Raw genomic sequence first — 19,520 nt, forward strand, 5'->3', positions numbered from 1 at the left:
CTTGGGCAAAATCTAATCGTTGATCACATTAATGCTAACCACAGACCAACGACAAATGGAGCTACTGCGAAGGTCCTTGTTGGACTAAAGGAAAACAACAAAGACAAATGCTGGAACACCACTCATGTTCCGAGACGTACCGGAATACCCAGAATTTGAATGAATGCCTGCTTGATCCACATTCACCTTGCCCACAGTCACTTTGTTTCTGGCTCATCCATGCTGCTGCACTTTATAGCTTCAGGCAGTCATAGAGCCATCAACATAATTTGGCCAATCAGCAGGCAGCTCATTTGATATTCTTGTCTAGGCCCAGTGGGCGGGGCAAATCAGTCTTTTCACATTAAGCCTTTATAATGGGGTTGTGTTTTGCTATTTATCGGGGCTCCTGGGTCATTGTGAGCCCCAACAAAGTTTCATGTGCTGAACAGAAGCTCAATGTCCCGATTTGGATTGTGATTAAACTTTATTCTACTGACCCTTTAAATGAAATATTCACATGTTTAATGCAGTTTTTTTCTTGTTTTTGTGCTAGGAGAGAATCATAGAGCGATTGAAGGATCAAAGAGAAAGGGAGGATCGAGAACGTCTGGAGGAGGTGGAGTCATACAAAAAGGAGAACAAAGATCTGAAGGAGAAGGTCAACAGTCTGCAGATAGAACTGACAGATAAAGAGGTCAGTATCTCTGTGAAGTTGATGATGTTTAAGCTTCCATACATGACTGTGTTCCAGCTGATGGGTTTGAACCTCCTCTAACCGTCACTCTCTACCTGCAGTCCAGCCTCATCGATCTTAAAGAACACGCATCATCTCTGGCATCCTCCAGCCTCAAGAAGGACTCAAAGCTTAAGTCATTGGAGATTGCTATTGAGCAGAAAAAAGAGGAATGCAGTAAGTTGGAGACGCAGTTGCAGAAGGTAAGATCACGTTTTAACACAGTTTTATTTTAAATTTAGTTTAATGACAGAACTAGGAACAGTGTTTCCTTTAGATTTGCTCTATTTGAGGACAATTTATTGTTGTTTAGAAAAGAAATTAACATGTACAAATAACTATAAACTACATCTATCAATTCTTAGGTTTGACAGTTGTTTGAAACTACAAATTTGTTATTGATGACTAAAGAAACAGAATGATAAGTGGAAGATGATCACATCAGGTAATAAGCTTTATTCAGAAAGGACATACATGAAAAAACCCGTAAGAACCTCTCAGAGTACAGATGTAAGAAAATACCAATGCACTGAAACGATACTGAACTGATATTTAAAAGCAGGTGAATGGATTATTTTTAATCTACATACAAACATTGACTATTTCTTTTGTGTGGTGCAATTCAAACTCTGGCTGCTAGGTGGCAGCAGTTTGTATCACGTTCATTCTGACAGAATAATGAGATCGCGCAATAACACTGGCCTTTTATCAACACCAAAGTACGCAATGTTTTAATTTTATGGAGTACGGGAGGACGAGGACAGCATGCAGAACAGAACCGTTACTTCATTGCAGCAAGTGCTGCTTTAAGCTAAGGTTAAAAAAGTGATCTGAAAATAAAATTTAAAAAAAGTCTAATTTGCCCCATAAATAACTATGACTTCATTTTATTTGTATAATATTTGGTCCACCTTTATCAAAATTTATAAAATACCAACATGTCCTGTTCTTGAATGAAGAAAACAGCTCCTTTTTCATCAAAACAAATGCATTTTATTTTGATAGCGAATTAGCTAATTAGTATTTTGAGGTTGTGAAAAGAAAACCAAACACATGCAGAATATTTCACAGGTTCCAGATAACAATAACAGACAACTTTAAATGTATTTCATTAGATTGAATTATTTCTCATTTTCATATAAAACACCATAGTTATGCTCTGCCATTTGGAGTAAGCTTGGTTTATGCTTGATGCATTGGTGATGCGGCTCACGGATGGAACGCACTTCACAACTCGCAGCGTTTCTGGTTTATGCGGCTTGTCTCTGTGGTGAGCCAATATTCTCCCATACTGTAGGGGCAGCATGGAGCTCTACGGCATGCATCCAACACTACACCATAGTAGAAGTTTACAACATGGCATTCCAGCATTTTTTAACAGCGTCCTCGTCTTATCCGACAGTGCGAGCTATTTCTCTCCAATAATTATTAACAACATGTTGATCACGTTGATCTCTGAGAGCTGAATCATACAAATGTCTGTATTTACGAACCTCTGCCATACTAGTTGTTGCCAGTCCGCCATGTTTTTCCACGTCCGACCGTCCGCATGGTTAGAAAATTTCCTAGGTGCGCGGTGCGGAAACTTTGGGCCGTGCGGTTGTTAAAATGATGCTATTTAGCCGCACGGACCTCGCGAATGCGTGAAGCATAAACCAACCTTTAAGGGTTTGCAACTCAATGCTTTATGGGATTTCTTGCCAGCCTAAGTCCACAGAGAGATGCACTGATGCATGCTCATTCCAATGCGCAGAGCAAGAGAACATCCAGGAACTCTGAGTGAACTTACCATGAAACGTTCTAAGGATTGAGCCAGTGTTGATGACGTTTCACAAGAATGTTAGACAAGTTCAGACGAGTATGCATATTATGTAACCACTCACTGCATGTATCTTTGAGATGTCTGTCCTGAGTTTTCCTATTAAATACTTACAATTGTAAATATTCATAATATATCTTACCGTCTCAATGTACGCCTCTATTTCAGAGTTTGTCTGTGTTACACAATGAAGTTGGAAAGAGATGTTTGAACGATCGTGTGTTCTTTCATCAGTAAAACTTTGTGCTTCAAGGAAAGCCTCATTAAAAACCAAAGTGCTAAATCAGAATGTTTGTCTTTGTTGTAAGTGTAAAATATTGAAAAAAATAAAACAGTTTAGTGATATTTATCTTTTTTTATTTATACATTTTTTGCTTGACAAAAATCAGCTGTAAATGAGTTTTTGTGGAATAAAAAAAGAAACAGATTTTGGCTGATGAAATAAAAAAGACAACAAGAACACGTGTTAGCCTCTGACAAGCCTAACGCCGGTCTCTCACTGGGCTGTGATTGTTGACAGCAAGACAAAAAAATAAATAAAATAAAATAAATAAACAACTCATTATGAAAATTCGGAACCTCAAAAACATTTGGAGACATTCAGGAGCTTCCCAAGAAGCTCTGCACAATTTGTGTCCAACAACCCCAACCCAGTGAACCAAAAACCTGACCCTAACCCTACTCTACTCCGACTTTTATCATTCATTAAACTAATTCTGCCTTTTAATTAGGAAAATATTACAAACCGTTCTGTTCTGTAATAAGCTGCACACAGCAGAGACTCATTTGGTCCTTCATCTCCATGATCCAAATTTTTCTTTTGTCTGTTTTTCTGTTAGCATTCACCTCTAACACCACATGTTGAACTGAAACTTTGCTATTTATCAATCAAACAGATGCAACATCATGTCTGTTCCTACTGTTGTCTCCTCTGGCTCAAACGAAGCCCTAACATTTATTCTTCCTGGACCCCACCCCTTCCTCATCCCTCCATTTGCAATGTAGCAGGCTGAGCAGCTATTCAGTCACATGAATAATCCTGTAAGTCCGTCTCCTGAGGCCTGTGCGGCACCCTGAAAGCATGAGGACGCTCTGAAAACGTTTTAAATATGCTAGATCATGGCAAATCCCAGCACAGGCACTGCTTTCTCCCATCCACATGCATGTTTGTCCCGTAGCATTGTACCAGTCTTACAGCTCTATACTGCACTGGGAGTCCTGTGTAATGTAGTCTCTGTGACTGTCAGTGTGTGTAACATGTGGTGAAACAAGTGCGGCACACTGAGCATATGGGGGGGGGGAGGTCAAAGATCTTCTGAGTAACTTTTGCATCCTATTAAAAATGTTTCGTCTGCAACTTTGGGTGAGTTTGTTTCATGACTCTTGGTTTAATTAGGAGAATCCTGTGATGTGTTGATTGAGAATGAACCAGTTCTGTTTCAGCTTATTCAGAAAAACGACGAGAGCCTGACTCCTTTTTAAATGTCCATAAAATGTGCTGTTTACAAGTACCGGTCTGCACACTCGGAACAATTCATCTGCATACAATCCTGCAGCGTTAAAACATCTAACATCCCATTACACAAGTACTCCTGAGAAAAATAAAAAGCAGCTTAACTACGTGATTCAGCTGGCGTCAACATCTTTAAAAATGATCTGGGTTGTTTTTTCCCAGGAAGATGTTCCATTCATTCACATGAAGGTGGGACTTTGGGTAATTGGCATTTTATTTCATCCTATTGGTTGCTAACAGCACAACAGTTTTGACCAATGTCAAGTATTTGCTAGTGTTCTTAACAGTGTCAGTTTGTTCAAAACCAACACATCATTGATACCACAAGAGGAGTCAAAAGAGCTGATTAGTGAGGTGAAAAGATCTGGAATCCCCACTGCTATCAAAAGGTACAGCTTTGACATAACTGTAGCTGTTTGACATACATGCAGGGGGACAATGGCTGAAACACAACCTTAACAATAGATGTGAGATGTGATTACTGAGGGACACCAGGTGTGGTGATTACTGATGGGATTCAGGTGTTGAAACATGGAGGCTATCTACTGACAAGACTGTCCATCAAGGTAACCACAGACTGTCCCAATATCCTTTGTACTTGCCTGGCCTGCCAGACTCGTCCTCTGTTTAATTCTGCACAGAGAAAGAGTCTGGTCACTGACAGGCAGAGAGGCACATGAGGGGCGGGACTAGGCAGCTCAAAAATAACCAATCAGAAAAAAGACGGAAATGCCAACAGTACCGTGCAAAGCTGTAGTTTTTAGCTGTAGTAAAAAAAGGCATTTGGCAATGGCGCAAACATCTTTTATTTTTTAGAAGAAATGCTTTTAACGCTTTTACTTGTTGTGGTTTTAAAGACATTCAAGTCATTTAGAACAGAGGAAAGAGCCGCAGCGAACTCCGCCGCTGTCTTCGTTGTTTATGAGAAACTGAGCGTTGCTGTGCGTGCCGTCCGCGATGCTGTAGTTTTTCAACTGTAGTCAAAATTGGCGTCTGGCAACAGCGCAAACATCTTTCTTTATAAGAAAGTCTTTCAGTGCTTCTACTTGTTGTTTCAAAGACATGCCCAAGTAATTTAGAACAAAGGAAAGAGCCGCAGCGAACTCCGCTTCACTCACCATGTTCGACAAACTCAGCATTGTGGTGTGTGACGTACACTACTCAGCGCTGATTGGCTTGGTTAGAATTCTCAGGGGGTGGGGTTATTGAATAGGAGAGTTCCCAGACCCTTTCTCTGTGCAGAATTAAACAGAGGAGGAGTCTGGCTGGCCAGGCTACATTTATACTGTCCTGGATTAAGTCTATTTTTCTGGAAAAAAAAATTACTATTTCTAATTATAATCAGTCACTCTGAATTTTTCATGCAGGCTGGACGTGAAAATAGTCTCCTCTAGGATTAGAAAAGCCTGACAGATCTACATCACATTGCCACTAAACATTCATGGAATCCCCCATCTTGACTCGCAATGATGAAGGTTATTGTTGAATCAGCAGAGAACGTCTCGACTAGTAGAAGCTAACCGTTAGCATTAGCAATTCCACCACACAGCAGAACAGCAAATGTATGAAAAATATGAGTGAAGTCGACCCTTCATTTCATTTAATTATTTATTTATTTTCTAGATATATTCATATATTTGAAGCAGCTCAGATATCCAGACTGAAATTTACAACAAGCAAATAAAATTCCATCAATTAGCAAAACAATTATTGAACCTGCTTTATACTGAAATGCGTTCCCATTTTCAACATGGAGCCCAGCTGTCATGGAGTTTTTTCAAGGAAACCTTCAAAGTCTAACCACGAACTAGATTTAGTTGCTCTTTCTTCTCATCCTTCATACATTTGATTGATAAATCCAGAAACTCTTGAGCTTTGTTGGGTTTGCATGATTCGTCTAACCTTGTTGCATGGTGTCAGTGTTGCCACGCTTCTCTTTGATCTTGGTGTTGTGCAGGCGGCCTTTGGAGCGGCTGTCGGTGGATATCTCTGCAGTGTTTCTGGTGGATGGCTCTGTGTAACTTTGCATCGTTTGTGGATTTGTTTTGTCTCAAGGGTTGTTGTGTCCAATGTTATCAACTTAACTTTTTCACTGACGTTGACATTTGTTCAAAGTGGCCAAAAAGAAGTCAGTGCATTTGATAGATATAACAAAGCAGAATGATATTCACTTAATTGTTCTTTTAATGCTCCAAAAACACAAACACACACTCACATACACAGTCCAGCACTCTGTAGAAGTGTGTGAGATGACGGGAGTCTCAGAGGGCTTTTTAAATTTAGCTAAGTAATACCTCAGTTAACACTAATGAGCCAGCAGCAGTAATGATGCCCTGGTCCACAACATTTACTCTATGTCACATTCATACAGACAGGGAGAGAGAATAGGACTGCAGTGGGCTGGATTATCCTTCCTCTAAGCTCAGGAGACCAACCTGCATGGCTCTGCTGACCCTCTGATGTAAACCAAGTGTATCACCTGGTGTTTGCATGCGTTTGTGTGTGTTCTTGGTGTGTGTCTGCAGAAAGCTCATGAGGTGGAGCAGCAGACGGGCTCCAGAGCTAACCCGGAGTACGTGGACCGAGTGAAGCTGCTGGAAAAGGAAGTGAGCTACTACAAGGACGAAGCTACCAAAGCTCAGACAGAGGTGGAGAGACTCCTGGACATCCTGCGTGAGGTGGAGACGGAGAAGAACGACAAAGACAAGAAGATCGCTGAGTTGGAAAGGTAAAGTTATGATAAACTTTAGAAACTAGCTAGATTTATGTTTATGTTCATAGAATATTTCAAAATATTTTTTCTTTTCCTCAGAATATACTGAAGTACATTAAAAGAGAGTGCATAAAATGTACAATTCCAATATTTATTTCTCCACATATGGAAACAATATTAACATTTTAAGAGCTATATAAAATTTTGCATTGCCATTTTCATAATTTGGTGTGGTTTTAGGTTCTGGATGAGCTTCTAGCTTCTGATTTTATTTGGGTAAAATAAGCCTCTAATTTTATTATTGCTAATCTCATTAATAGAACATCCCTACATGGCTCGCTCTGTTTGATGCGTTTTTCTGACTCTGTTGTTTCCACTGAGATAATAAGCCACAGATTAAGCGGATCTTGTGAGGTTTGAGGAGATGTCTTTCAGGACTGGCTTTGACTAGTTTACAATACAACAAGCAAACTTGCAGCTTGATAGAAGTCATGGATATTTGTGTTGTACATGTTTTATTTTTTATTTCTAATAGCATATAATTAAGTCCACCATCTAGGGCTGCTCAATTATAAGAAAGATATCCAGGATCTCAATTATTTTGCTAAATATTGAAACTGCAATAATATTTACCACAATCACTCAGATATTTAAAAGAGCAGGTCTGAAGGACCCCGATTTCAAATAAGCAGGAGAAAAAAAAACAGACGAATGGATGTGAAGAGGAGACCAAAGATTTAGATTCACATCAGCAGGTAAATAGTTCAGGTTTTAGTGGGATTCAAAATGATCAGAATACAAATTTTGAAACCAAAAATACTTTTATCATACTAGAATCAATGTTGATTGCCCTGAAAATGCTTAGGCCTGATTATAAAATGCCTCAAAGATAATTTCTGGAACATTTGTTTGAAAAGTGTCAGCACTAACCAGTTAGACTTTTTATTCATCATGAAGAAAACATGCTGCTGCTATAAAAGCAGAGAAAAGCTGCTACAGATATGGATCTTGTAAATCAGGAGTGCCATTGCTTGGAAATAGAACAATATAGAAAAGTATAGCTGGTTGTAATTCAAAATAAAAGGAGAATATTTATGGACTTGCATTATACTACCAATTGTGTGTTCCACTATGTTTACTTGAGCTGTTTTTTTTTTAAACCCAAAAGTACACAAGTTAAGACTGTGGATGAGGTAGAAGTGATGTCATGTGGACTGTAATCAACTGTTTTTATCAGTTACATCGCCTTTGGGGTCAATTTGAGCTGAAATAGCCCCAGATGTTCTGCATAGGCTTCAGTCAAGAAATTAATATGAGTTAATGAAAGTTTTGTTTGTGTGTGTGTGTGTGTGTGTGTGTGTGTGTGTGTGTGTGTGTGTGCGCGCGCGTGTGTGTGTGTATGTGTGTGTGAGTTTATATATATGTGCATGTGAGTGTATATGTGATTGATTGATTGATTGATTGATTGAATCTTTATTTTGAACATATTAAAAAACAGTACAAAAAATAAAGGAAGAAAATAGACAGAGAAAAAATCAAACAAATAAAAAACAAAACAAAAAAAACACTACAAGTAATGTTCAAAAAGGAGCAGGAAGAAGCGTAAGCTTATTTAATCCCACCCCCTGTCCACCCTAACAATCAATAGCCTACAGACATTCCTCCTTATAGTTTCAGTATATATGGCATGTATATTTTTAAGAACATAGAGATACCCACTGCAACATACCTGTGCACAATTATGTCAAGGAAAATATTGTAGATCATCAATTCTCAACCTCCTTGTACTCTGCAAAAACCAAATCCTTAAACTGCTTTTTAAATTGCCTCATGCTTGGACATTGCTTCATATCTGCACTAAAACTGTTCCACAGCTTCACTCCACACACAGAAATTCAAAAACTTTTTAATGTTGTACGGATTCAAGGATATTTTAAGTTAAATTCATCCCTCAAATTGTACCCCCCTTCCCTTTTAGAAAATAACATTAGAATGTTGTCAGGAAGTAGTTTATTTATTGCTTTATACATAATCTGTGCTTTGAGAAAATGCACCAGATCTGGAAATTTTAAAATTTTAGATTTTAAGAACAGTGGATTGGTATGGTCTTTGTAGCCAGTTTTATGAATTATTTTAATGGCCCTTTTTGTAATATAGAGATTGATGATAATGAACATTTATAAGTAATGCCCCAAACCTCTGCACAGTAGTACAGATATGGTGCAATCATGGAGTAATAGAGAATGTGGAGTGATTTGTGGTCCAGAATGTGTTTTACTTTACTCATTATTGATATACTTCTTGAAATTGTATTATGGATATGATTTATATGTGACTTCCAATTTAATTTCTCGTCTATAATTACACCTAGGAACTTATGTTCAAACACTCTTTCAATTGCTACATTGTCTATATTGATCTGCACTTGTTCATTTCTAAGGGAATTTCCAAATATAATTATTTTTGTTTTACTTAAATTTAATGACAGTTTATTACTGTCAAACCATTTTTTATTTTGTCCATTTCTAATGTAATTGTATCCAGCACTCCCCCAGATTTCCCTTAGAACAAAAACTATTTGTATCATCAGCAAATAATACCAATTTCAATATATCAGAAGCCTTGTAAATGTCATTTATTTAAAGAATAAATAATTTTGGACCCAGTACAGAGCCTTGTGGAACACCACAAGCAATGTCCATGAATGATGAAGAATAGTTGCCCATCTTTACAAATTGTTTCCTGTCGCTTAAATAACGTTTCACCCATTGCAATACAGCCCCCCTATCCCATACCATTCCAGTTCATTAATTAATATGTCATGATTAATTGTGGCAAATGCCTTTTTGAGATCCAGAAATAATCCGGCTGCATATTGTTTCCGTTCTATAGCATTTGTGATCTCCTCAATTGATTCAATTAATGCCAGTGATGTAGATCTAACCCGATGGAGCTAGGATTGGGACTCCCAATGATTGGACAGGAATTCGAGAAACGTGATTCGTAGCTAAGACTCGTGCTCTCATTGGTTCCACCCAAGTTCCTCCCACTGACGCTAGAATCAAGACAAAAAGATCTGTAACACTGTAGATTTGAGGTTTGTACCTGTAGAATGAAATGTGTGTTTTGAGAGTTTTGAATTCAAACTTGTACCTTGATTTTTTTTTCAATTTGGAAGTCTGCTAGTTACAAAACGAAAGTTTCATGTTTCTGAATGAATGTTTGATGTTACAAAATGAGTAGTAAATGTACAAAATAAAAGTTTGATTTTACAAAATAAAGAATACATGTTCAAAATACAATTTTCCTGTTACAAAACAAGAAATACAAGTACGAATTGAGAATTACAAGTTAGAAAACTAAAGTTACAAGTTACGAATCCAAAGTTACATGTGATGAAACATGTTCGAAGTTACAAAACTTGGTACAAGTTACGCTGAATATTGTCCCAATCCTAGCTCCATATTTTTGATCTGAATCCATATTGGCGGTCAGATATCAGTTTATATTTATCTAAGAATTTGTCTAATCGTTTGTTCAACAAATTTTCTAGAATTTTGGAGAATTGTGGTGGTAACGGAACAGGCCTGTAATTTGTGAATTGGTGTCTATCCCCAGTTTTATACATTGGCACTACTTTAGCTATTTTGGCAAATGGCAAATGGCCTGTATTCTAAAATGGTAAATGGCCTGTATTTGATATAGCGCCTACTAGAGTCCTGGAACACCCCAAGGCGCTTTACAACACAATCAGTCATTCACCCATTCACACACACACACACACACACACAAATTCACACACTGGTGGGGATGAACTACAATGTAGCCACAGCTGCCCTGGGGCGCACCGACAGAGGCGAGGCTGCCGAGCACTGGCGCCACCAGTCCCTCCGACCACTACCAGCAGGCAACATGGGTTAAGTGTCTTGCCCAAGGACACAACGACAGCGACAGACTGAGCAGGGCTCGAACCCGCAACCTTCTGATTACGGGGCGAGCACTTAACTCCTGTGCCACCCTCGCCCCCATTTCATTTTGTTTGGAACTTTTCCAGTATGAAATGATAAGTTGCAAATGTGTGTTAAAGGTCTTACAATTCCTTCTATTACCTTCTTTACTGTTTTCATGTCAATATCATTACAATCCGAAGAGATGTGCATGCATAAGTAAGTGTGTGTGTGTGTGTGTGTGTGTGTGTGTGTGTGTGTGTGTGTGTGTGTGTGTGTGTGTATGTGTGTGTGTGCATGTATACATTTCTATTGCAGATTTGTATGTAATTTATTTATCCCCACGTTAAATTGCTATATAAGCATAAAAATACAATTAAATATGATACAATCATGACATGTAATGCAAATCCTGGAAAAATAGAAAATATTACGGTGAGTTCAATTTGTGATCAGATCTCCCAGACTAAATTTTATGTTTCAGATTGTCTGATTAAGAAGATTTTAGTTTCTATGTATAAAGAAGTATATCTGATATGGCAGGAGTGGGGAACCCTGTTCCTCGAGCGCCGGTATCCTGCACGTCTTTGCTCCAACACTTCTGATTCAGTGGTTGACCCACCTGTTCAGCAGCTCATCAGGCTCTACAGAAGCCCGTCAATCGTCTGCTGATTGAAATCAAGTGTGATGATTCAGGGTTGAAACTAAAATATGCTGGAGAGCAGCCCTCGATGGACCAGGGTTCCCCACTCCTGGATTAAGGGAACACAAAAATGAATGAATCACATTAGATCTTTAGATGAGGGCTGGATGCTCCATTTTCCTATAAATGGACATAAATGTTTTTACACTACTTGGTTTTTATTCAGATTTGTCAGCTGAATTTTATTTAAATGAATAGTGTTCTTATTCATTTTGCCATCGTTAAACTGCTTTTTATTTCATTCTGTTCCCCTTTTTTGTCTTTTGTCCCTTTTCTAACCTTCTGCCATTGATCTACTTGAACCCCTTTTCTTTCTCTGTTTCTGATTTGTTTCAATCTGTTCTTCATCTCCCTTTGATCATCTGTTGTGCCCCCCTCCTCCTGATGAACACAACACAAAAAACAAAACAAAAATCAAACCTCCTCCAGCCCTCCTCTTTCCACCCCTCGCCATACCCCTTGTCCCGGTGGCAGAGCTCCCCCTGACCCGCTCCCTTCTATGTCAGCTGCCCCCCAGCAGATAGGGGGCATGGTGTGGGATTTCCTGGGAAAGTGAGTGCTCTGCCCTGGCACTTCAGCATGGCTGAGTGGTTTACGCTGTCGCCTGCGCCTGCTGCATCTGATTTCACCCGTGGGCCTGCATCTGCCTGCTGTCTGCAGGACTCACCGCATCTTTGTATCAGTGACATCCTCCTGCACACAAACATTTAAACGTGTCTTTAGTCACTTTGCACAGTTACTAACATCTTTTTGCATGAAACTTTTAATAAATTTGAATGTTTGCTGCTGTGCATGTGTAAGTAGGAGTGTGTGAAAAGGTTATCGTGCATGTTTACATTTTCAAGCTGTTATTAAGCAGGTAAAAAAAAATTTAATAATTCAATGGCAGTTTGTTTCTGTGAAATGGTTTTAGTTAAGATCATGTTACAAATATGTGTCTCAGCAGGCATATAGTCTGTTGTTTCTGTGACATCCCTGAGCAGCAGATGCTGTTTTCTCATGGCTGTCTGTGTAACAATGCATGTTCATGTCAAATCAGTCACACCAACAAATTCTGCAACCATTTGTAGCATCCATTATCAGCTTGAATTCATATCTTCTTTCAAACTGGTGCTTGTAAAAAAAAGCTATGTGAATTCAATTCCAGTAATGCTACATTAAAAACAATTTTACAGGAAAAATCACAAAACAGTTTAATGCCTCAAGCATGTTGGAAGGAAGGTTACATCTTTCCCAGCTGGCTGGATGGAGGTCAGTTTTTCTCCTTTTGAAGATGCTGACAAATGGTAAATGGTAAATGGCCAGTAGTTGATATAGCACTTTCTAGTGTCCTGGAACCCCCCAAGGTGCTTTACAACACAATCAGTCATTCACCCATTCACACACACACTGGTGAGGATGAGCTACGATGTAGCCACAACTGCCCTGGGGCGCACTGACAGAGGCGAGGCTGCCGAGCACTGGCGCCACCGGTCCCTCCGACCACCACCAAGGTGTCTTGCCCAAGGACACAATGACAGCAACAGACTGAGCGAGGCTCGAACCTGCAACCGTCCGATTATGGGGCGATTACTTAACTTCTGTGCCACCGTCGCCCACAAGGAACGTAGTCTTTGTTTACAATCTATCCCACCCCCATATTTCCTGTTTTCAGAATTATATTTGAGCCCGCCGTGTTGCCAAGTCTGCGTCGACATTTGTAATTCTACACTGGCCAACAAAAAAGAAAAAAGGGCAGCGTTGAGGATAGTGTCAGTAAAAAGACCGCCTCAGAAGGTTGTTATTGCGCCTGTAAGTAGTCATGGTATCGTTTTATTTTACTCTAATATCGGGTGGAGCAGGCTAGAGGCTGACGTTGAGGGAACAACACTAATGATGAATTGGAAACAAATTGTTGACTCTAAAAATATATCTTCAATTACCAACAAATTGATATTACAGTCAAATGTTTTTATTGCTTACTGTGTGTGACTCGTCATCTAGAACCTTCTGTCGCTGATCCGTAGCTGGCAACAACTGTTCAGAGCAGAGATTGGAACATTCTTACTTCATGGAGAATGTTCACAGAGAAAACATTTTTGACGTATTACTTTTAAAAATGATCGATCAACGAGTTTAACATACAGGCTCAAAGTGAAAATAGTCTTCTACCCCTAATTCCTGCATTAGCCTAAGAAAAACACTCAGTTCAAAAAGCCTGACAGATCTACCTCACGCTGTCACTAAACATTCATGACTCGACCATCTTGATTCACAACAGGGAAGGCTGTTGTTGGTTTGGCGTCCAGGAAACAGCACAAAACGTTTCGGCTAGTAGAAGCTAACCGTTAGCATTACTAACTCCACCACACAGCAGAACTCCTTCAGGCTTGAGTTATTTGTGGAGATACAACATTAACATTGCAGAGCAATTGGTTTCGGTTATACAGTCATGTTGTTGTTAGCCAATCAGAGGAGAGATGTCCAAATATCAGGAAATAACCCTCCAAAGTAGACCTTGGTGTGATTGTTCCAACCAGTCCCATATTTGAGCCATAAATCATATTCATGTTTTTTTAATTTTTGGACTGTTTGGTGCAGCTTATTGTTTTTAGTATCTATCCTGTGACGCACACTGCCCCCCACCCCTCTCCCCTGCTCAGTCCACCCATCTGTTTGTATCAACAGACATCTTTAACACCTCGTCACCTTTAAACTTCCATGTTAACCTTTCTTTCATCCTCACCACTTTTAACATTGTGCCTCTCGCCTTTATCTCCCTGCCCTCCCCCAGCTCAGGAGGAGCAGAGCTCAGTGTGAGCCACTGTAGTAGGTAGAATCTAGGCTGACTCCCCACTGCTGTCGGGCCGACATTAACGACCTCCTTTGTCACCCTTCTTGATCAAACCCTTGACAGCTTCCCCCCTTTGCCCTGCCCGTTTTGCTGCCCTCCTGTTCTTGCCCAGCTTTCTGCCTGTCTGACTGCATGCCTGCCACTCCCGGGCTTGGCAGCAGCTGCACAACGTTTCATGTCTTTCAAAGAAGGTGCATCCTGCATTAGCTGTGTCAGCCTGCAGAGCAGCGACCCTCCCTCCTGTCTGTAATCTCTCATGTTTGATGATGATAGAATGGCGTAATCTCGTCTGTGTATCGTTGTTTTCATGTGATAGTGTTTTTTTTGCTTCTAATGTCTTTTTATACTTTTTTCTGTGTGCTTTTTTTTTTTTTTTTGCTTCCAATGTTTGCTTCACGTGTCCATCATCCTCTTGTTCCCTTTCCTCTACCCATCTGCAGTTTAGCTCCCAGGTAAGATACCCAGATACTCATGTCCATTTCCTCTGATGAATGTGAAAGCTACCGTAACAAAGACACGAGGCTCAGCATATAAAGTGATTCTCGTGCTTTGTTACCCTAATGGTATCATAACTGATCTTATTTTCTAAAGCACATCTTCAAAAAGCTCCTGACATGTTTACACACAATCTTTTTGTGTTTTCATTATGATTTCTGGGCATTTTCCTTACTCACACATGAGCTCTCTGCAGACACGAGAATGTTGGGAAAGCTTTTTAAAATGTTGTGATATTGCAGGCAAGGAGGCAAAGATCAGACCAAGAAAAGTCCAAACATCAAACTGGGACAAGGGGACAAAAAAGGCTTAGGTCAGGACCCTCGTAAGGACAGCTCTTTGGATGGTGGCCACCACTTAAAGGTGAAGATAGTTTGGCTGTTTTGGGTTTCTTTGGAAAACCTATAAATATTTACATTTAACACGCCACAGAATCCCATATTGGGAGTTCTGATTTCACGTGTTTACAATAAATCTCTGTGTCCTCTGTCAGCTGGAGGAGTTGATGAACACTTTGGAGAGGACGAGGCAGGAGCTGGATTCAACAAAGCAGCGTCTCTCTTCCACGCAACAGTCTTTACAGGAGAGGGACACCCACCTGACCAACATGAGACAGGAGCGCCGGAAACAGCTGGAGGAGATCCTGGAAATGAAGTCAGTATTAGGGTCCGACTCCAGTGGCGTGTCTAGAAAACCGCTTTTTGGGGGTGGCCAGATAGGGGCACAAATTTGGACAGGACTTGCACATGTAAACGGTTCATAACTTTAAAAATATATCTTTTTTTTATTAATCCTAATGTAATGTAATTGACTACTATAAACTAAAAAAGGTTGAAGCACAATACAAAAACACACTTTTATCAATAATTAGCTATTGGCATTTTTTCATGAATAAATGCACACATTTTTATATTAACATTGGGTCTTTCTCTGATATTAGGATTCTTTTAGAAAAGAGAGGAGGGACCACTTTGGATGAAGTAGATGTCATTTCCAGGCTAGCATTTTAGTGGGTTTTCACTTTTTGTTAAATTGTAATAAATTAAATATGTTTCAAATAACAACAGAAATATGTCAGCTCTAAAACCAAATAGCAATAAAGAATAAAGAAAAATATGAATGAAACAACATCAACAAGAAGTGGCATATCTAGCCTGGTTTGTTGTTTTGTTTGAACCCAATAGTCTCATTTTCTAAATTTCAGAAATGTTTCTGAGCATGAACCAAGCTCAATTTAATGCTGAAACATATTAAAACATAAAAAAAACTTCCAAATGTAAGTATTACATTTTGTGTTTTTATTGATTATATGTTATTGATTATATGTTCTAGATAATAGAATAGAATAGAATAGAATAGAATAGAATAGAATAGAATAGAATAGAATAGAATAGAATAGACTTTATTAATCCCACAGTGGGGATTAATTTATTACAGCAGCACATACACTTAGAGAAAAGGAAGAAGAAAAACAATAATAACATTACAGGTAAACACACAAAGGCAATAAGTTATTATTGTAACCTTCGACCACTGAAAACAAAAAATAAAAAGGAAACGTGTGTTTCCAGAACTATGCAGCATCAGGGACACAGGCATACTGATGTACATCAGGTATTGCACAAGTATTAAATGTGTGTGAATCATGACAGCTTCAAGATCTAGCAGAACTAGTTTGCTTTCTTCAGAACTGGTAGGTTGATAAACAGTCATAATTATAAATACTTTTTAAAAAGATCGAGTAGCTTGTTTTAAGCTTTGTGTGGGTTAGGCTGGACAGCTTGGAAATTGATTATACAGTCAAACTCATGAGTGAGCCACCATAGCTGCAATACTTTCTCTGAACTGCATGGCACTTAAGAGTCACATTTTTTTCATCATGATTTCAATGGATTTCACACATGGGGCCTTTAACTCATTCACTGCCAGCCGTTTCCTGATCGGTAAAGCCCTTCACTGCCAGCATTTCTCACCATTTTTACTGTTTTTTTTAAGAGTCACAGAACGTTGCGTGCTAGGATGATGTCGACGCCAAAACAACCAAAACAACCAAAACAAAGCGGAGACTCACCTCTTACATCAGGAAGAATCTGCGCATTTCGAGCTTTATCCATTCTTTCATAATCCGTTGTTGAGTTGTGATCGGCAGAATTTTCCGATTCGCCCTCACTTTTTTTACGGCAGTGGCCCAAAACGATCTCCTAACACATGGATTTTCTGCTTCCTGATCATGTGACGTGTGATGTATGTGGATGAAGATCGGCTTTAGAGTTGGGATGTTTGTTCTCACGTTGCGGGGGCTCATTCCGACGCCAACACAGTAAAGAAATACAAATGACGACTTTAGTCGTCATTAGCAGTGAATGAGTTAAAAGCAGTCGGTGTCAGTCCTGCTGGTAAAGCTGTAAATAAACAAAGGCAGTAGAAAATAGTTCCCCTCCAAACAGCCATATCATTTATTAGTTATGTATATGAACTTTATCAGCTCTTGAATTTAAATTAAATCAACTCAGTTCTTAATGTTTTGTTGAAGATCGAGTCATTATTTACTGTTTATGTTTGTTTTTTTAGACAACAAGCTCTGCTGGCAGCTATCAGTGAGAAGGATGCTAACATTGCGCTGCTGGAACTGTCTGCGTCTAACAAAAAGAAGACCCAGGATGAAGTTATGGCCCTGAAGAGAGAGCGGGACAAACTGATGCATCAGCTCAAACAACACGTTAGTGCTGCTTCTCTGTTCTCACTGTAACCAGGACAGCCCCGTACTTTCCTCTATTTTGGATATTAAAGGCGGAACATGGAACGCAAACACCAAAGCGACATCTAGTGAGTGGAGGTTGTAGTTATAGAGCAAGGTTTCCAGCCATCGGGATGCCAGGTTCGCTGCCGATACGTGAATGGTGCCCTCTATTGGTTGGCAGATGTAAACATAAACCCAGTGTGCCCATCAAAATAAATATTTGATTTTTTAAGTTAATAATAATAATAATAATGCATTGAACTTATATAGCGCTTTTCTAGACACCCAAAGACGCTTTCACACACTGCTAGTGATGGTAAGCTACTTGTAGCCACAGCCGCCCTGGGGAAGTCTGACAGAGGCGAGGCTGCCATTTGGCGCCGTCGGCCCCTCTGACCACCACTAACACAGGCAAGTTGGGTGAAGTGTGTTGCCCAAGGACACAACAGCAGGATACCCCTGGCGGGAGCTGGAATTGAACCCTTGACCCTCCGATCATGAGGCAACCCGCTCTACCACCTGAGCTACTGCTGCCCCAAATAGTTAAAATATAGTTTTCAAAGTAAATAAACCGTCAGTTTGCACACCTCTAAACACCCAGTGGAGCTGTTATTAAAAAAAATCTATTGCTTTTAATTAAACTATTTCATGTTCTACCTTTAAAGTGGTTATTGTGTGCCTTGAGGGTTTTTGATCATATGCCTTCCTACATAAGATTCCTTCTGGAAATGAAAACTGCTGGTCGCTATTCTCCATCTGCAGACCACTTGTTGTTTCATTCGCACACACCAAACTTTAGAAAAGAGCTTCAGTCCACTTGGTACCCTTGGCGTGGAACGAACTGCAGGCCGACTGGAAAATGTTTTTAAATCTAAACTAAGAAGTCTTGAAGCCACTTCCATGACATGTAGCTGTTTCAGTTACATTACTTAGCATTTTTATTAGAACTTATACTATTTTACAACAACTTTTATGTTTTTATACCTGTGTTTTATTGTGAAAATGTTTGTAATGTTGTTTGATGCTTCCTGCTTAGTGGATAGCAGTCCAATTCAGAAAAGATCCAGCTTCATTTAATTATTTTTCATTTTCTTTAATATAAATGAAGAAGACTGATCTGGGACCAAAGCTTTAACTTGGTTCTGTCGGTTCTGGAAGCTAGCAATTTTAACACTGGTGATTTATGAGTATCATTCTGTGAAGATTGTTTTTATGTTGAGTGATTAAAATGTAAAGATTTGTCCACATTTCTTTACAAAATGGGTTAGATGAAAACATGCAGTGAGTTTCAAAGTGGTAAAAAAAAATTCTCCTGCATCAAAAAGTGGATATCATGGTTGAATGTATTATTTTTTTCTTACTATAAATAAAGTTTATTTGACCCTTCCCTCCCAACTCAACAATACAGATTAATCGGTTTAATCTGATAACATCAAACATCTGCCCACTATGTGCATCTTACCAGCACACACACTGGTCCACATAAATGCAGTGCAGGATAAACAAAACGCCTTTATCTGCCTGGTATTGTGTTATTTTGTGTTTTTATTTATTTATTACAAATGAAATACAATATATTTGTAAACACCCTACCCTCACCATTAGAAAGCTGAGGCAGAGGATTTCTTGTAGTCTTCTACTTTATCAAATAAAAGTAAATATTGCAGTGCAGGTCTAGAAAACACAAAAGGCCTCTTATGATTTATAAATCCTCCCCTAAATATGATTTATCTCTCAAGAAGCAGGTTTTAGAGTTTAGAAAGGGCCTTTCAGTCATTTGATGTTTATGTTGGCCATTTTCTCCTTGCTGTGTTTGAGCAGAAGTCCCAATCTTTGTGTTATTCAATGAAGACAACTGCCATCAGATAATTAAAGAGTGCAAATAGCTCACTAATGCTAAACTCAATGAAAATGTTTGCACCAACATATGATTAGTTCTGTTTGAGTAAATGGCAGGTGCAAATCTTGCACAAAAAATGGTGCAGCTCCTTATTAGTCCTGGATTTCCTTTGTTTGTTGGATGATTGATGGACTAAACTTAA

General features: G+C 39.2%; 1 protein-coding gene across 5 annotated transcripts in view; it reads left to right on the forward strand.

The window, feature by feature from the left end:
- Positions 1 to 19,520, forward strand: part of erc2 (ELKS/RAB6-interacting/CAST family member 2) — a 72,661-nt gene that overhangs the window by 43,623 nt on the left and 9,518 nt on the right. For 2 of the 5 annotated variants that reach the window (XM_070549409.1, XM_070549411.1), the window contains 8 exons: positions 536 to 676; positions 778 to 918; positions 3,540 to 3,575; positions 6,573 to 6,775; positions 14,684 to 14,695; positions 14,981 to 15,101; positions 15,232 to 15,392; positions 17,310 to 17,457. In XM_070549409.1, the coding sequence (XP_070405510.1) occupies positions 536 to 676; positions 778 to 918; positions 3,540 to 3,575; positions 6,573 to 6,775; positions 14,684 to 14,695; positions 14,981 to 15,101; positions 15,232 to 15,392; positions 17,310 to 17,457 (963 nt within the window). The remainder of the gene's footprint in view (positions 1 to 535; positions 677 to 777; positions 919 to 3,539; positions 3,576 to 6,572; positions 6,776 to 14,683; positions 14,696 to 14,980; positions 15,102 to 15,231; positions 15,393 to 17,309; positions 17,458 to 19,520) is intronic. The other 3 variants (XM_070549412.1, XM_070549413.1, XM_070549410.1) reach the window with 2 other exon arrangements.

Source organism: Nothobranchius furzeri, chromosome 3, assembly GCF_043380555.1.
Source record: "Nothobranchius furzeri strain GRZ-AD chromosome 3, NfurGRZ-RIMD1, whole genome shotgun sequence".
Classification (NCBI taxonomy): domain Eukaryota; kingdom Metazoa; phylum Chordata; class Actinopteri; order Cyprinodontiformes; family Nothobranchiidae; genus Nothobranchius; species Nothobranchius furzeri.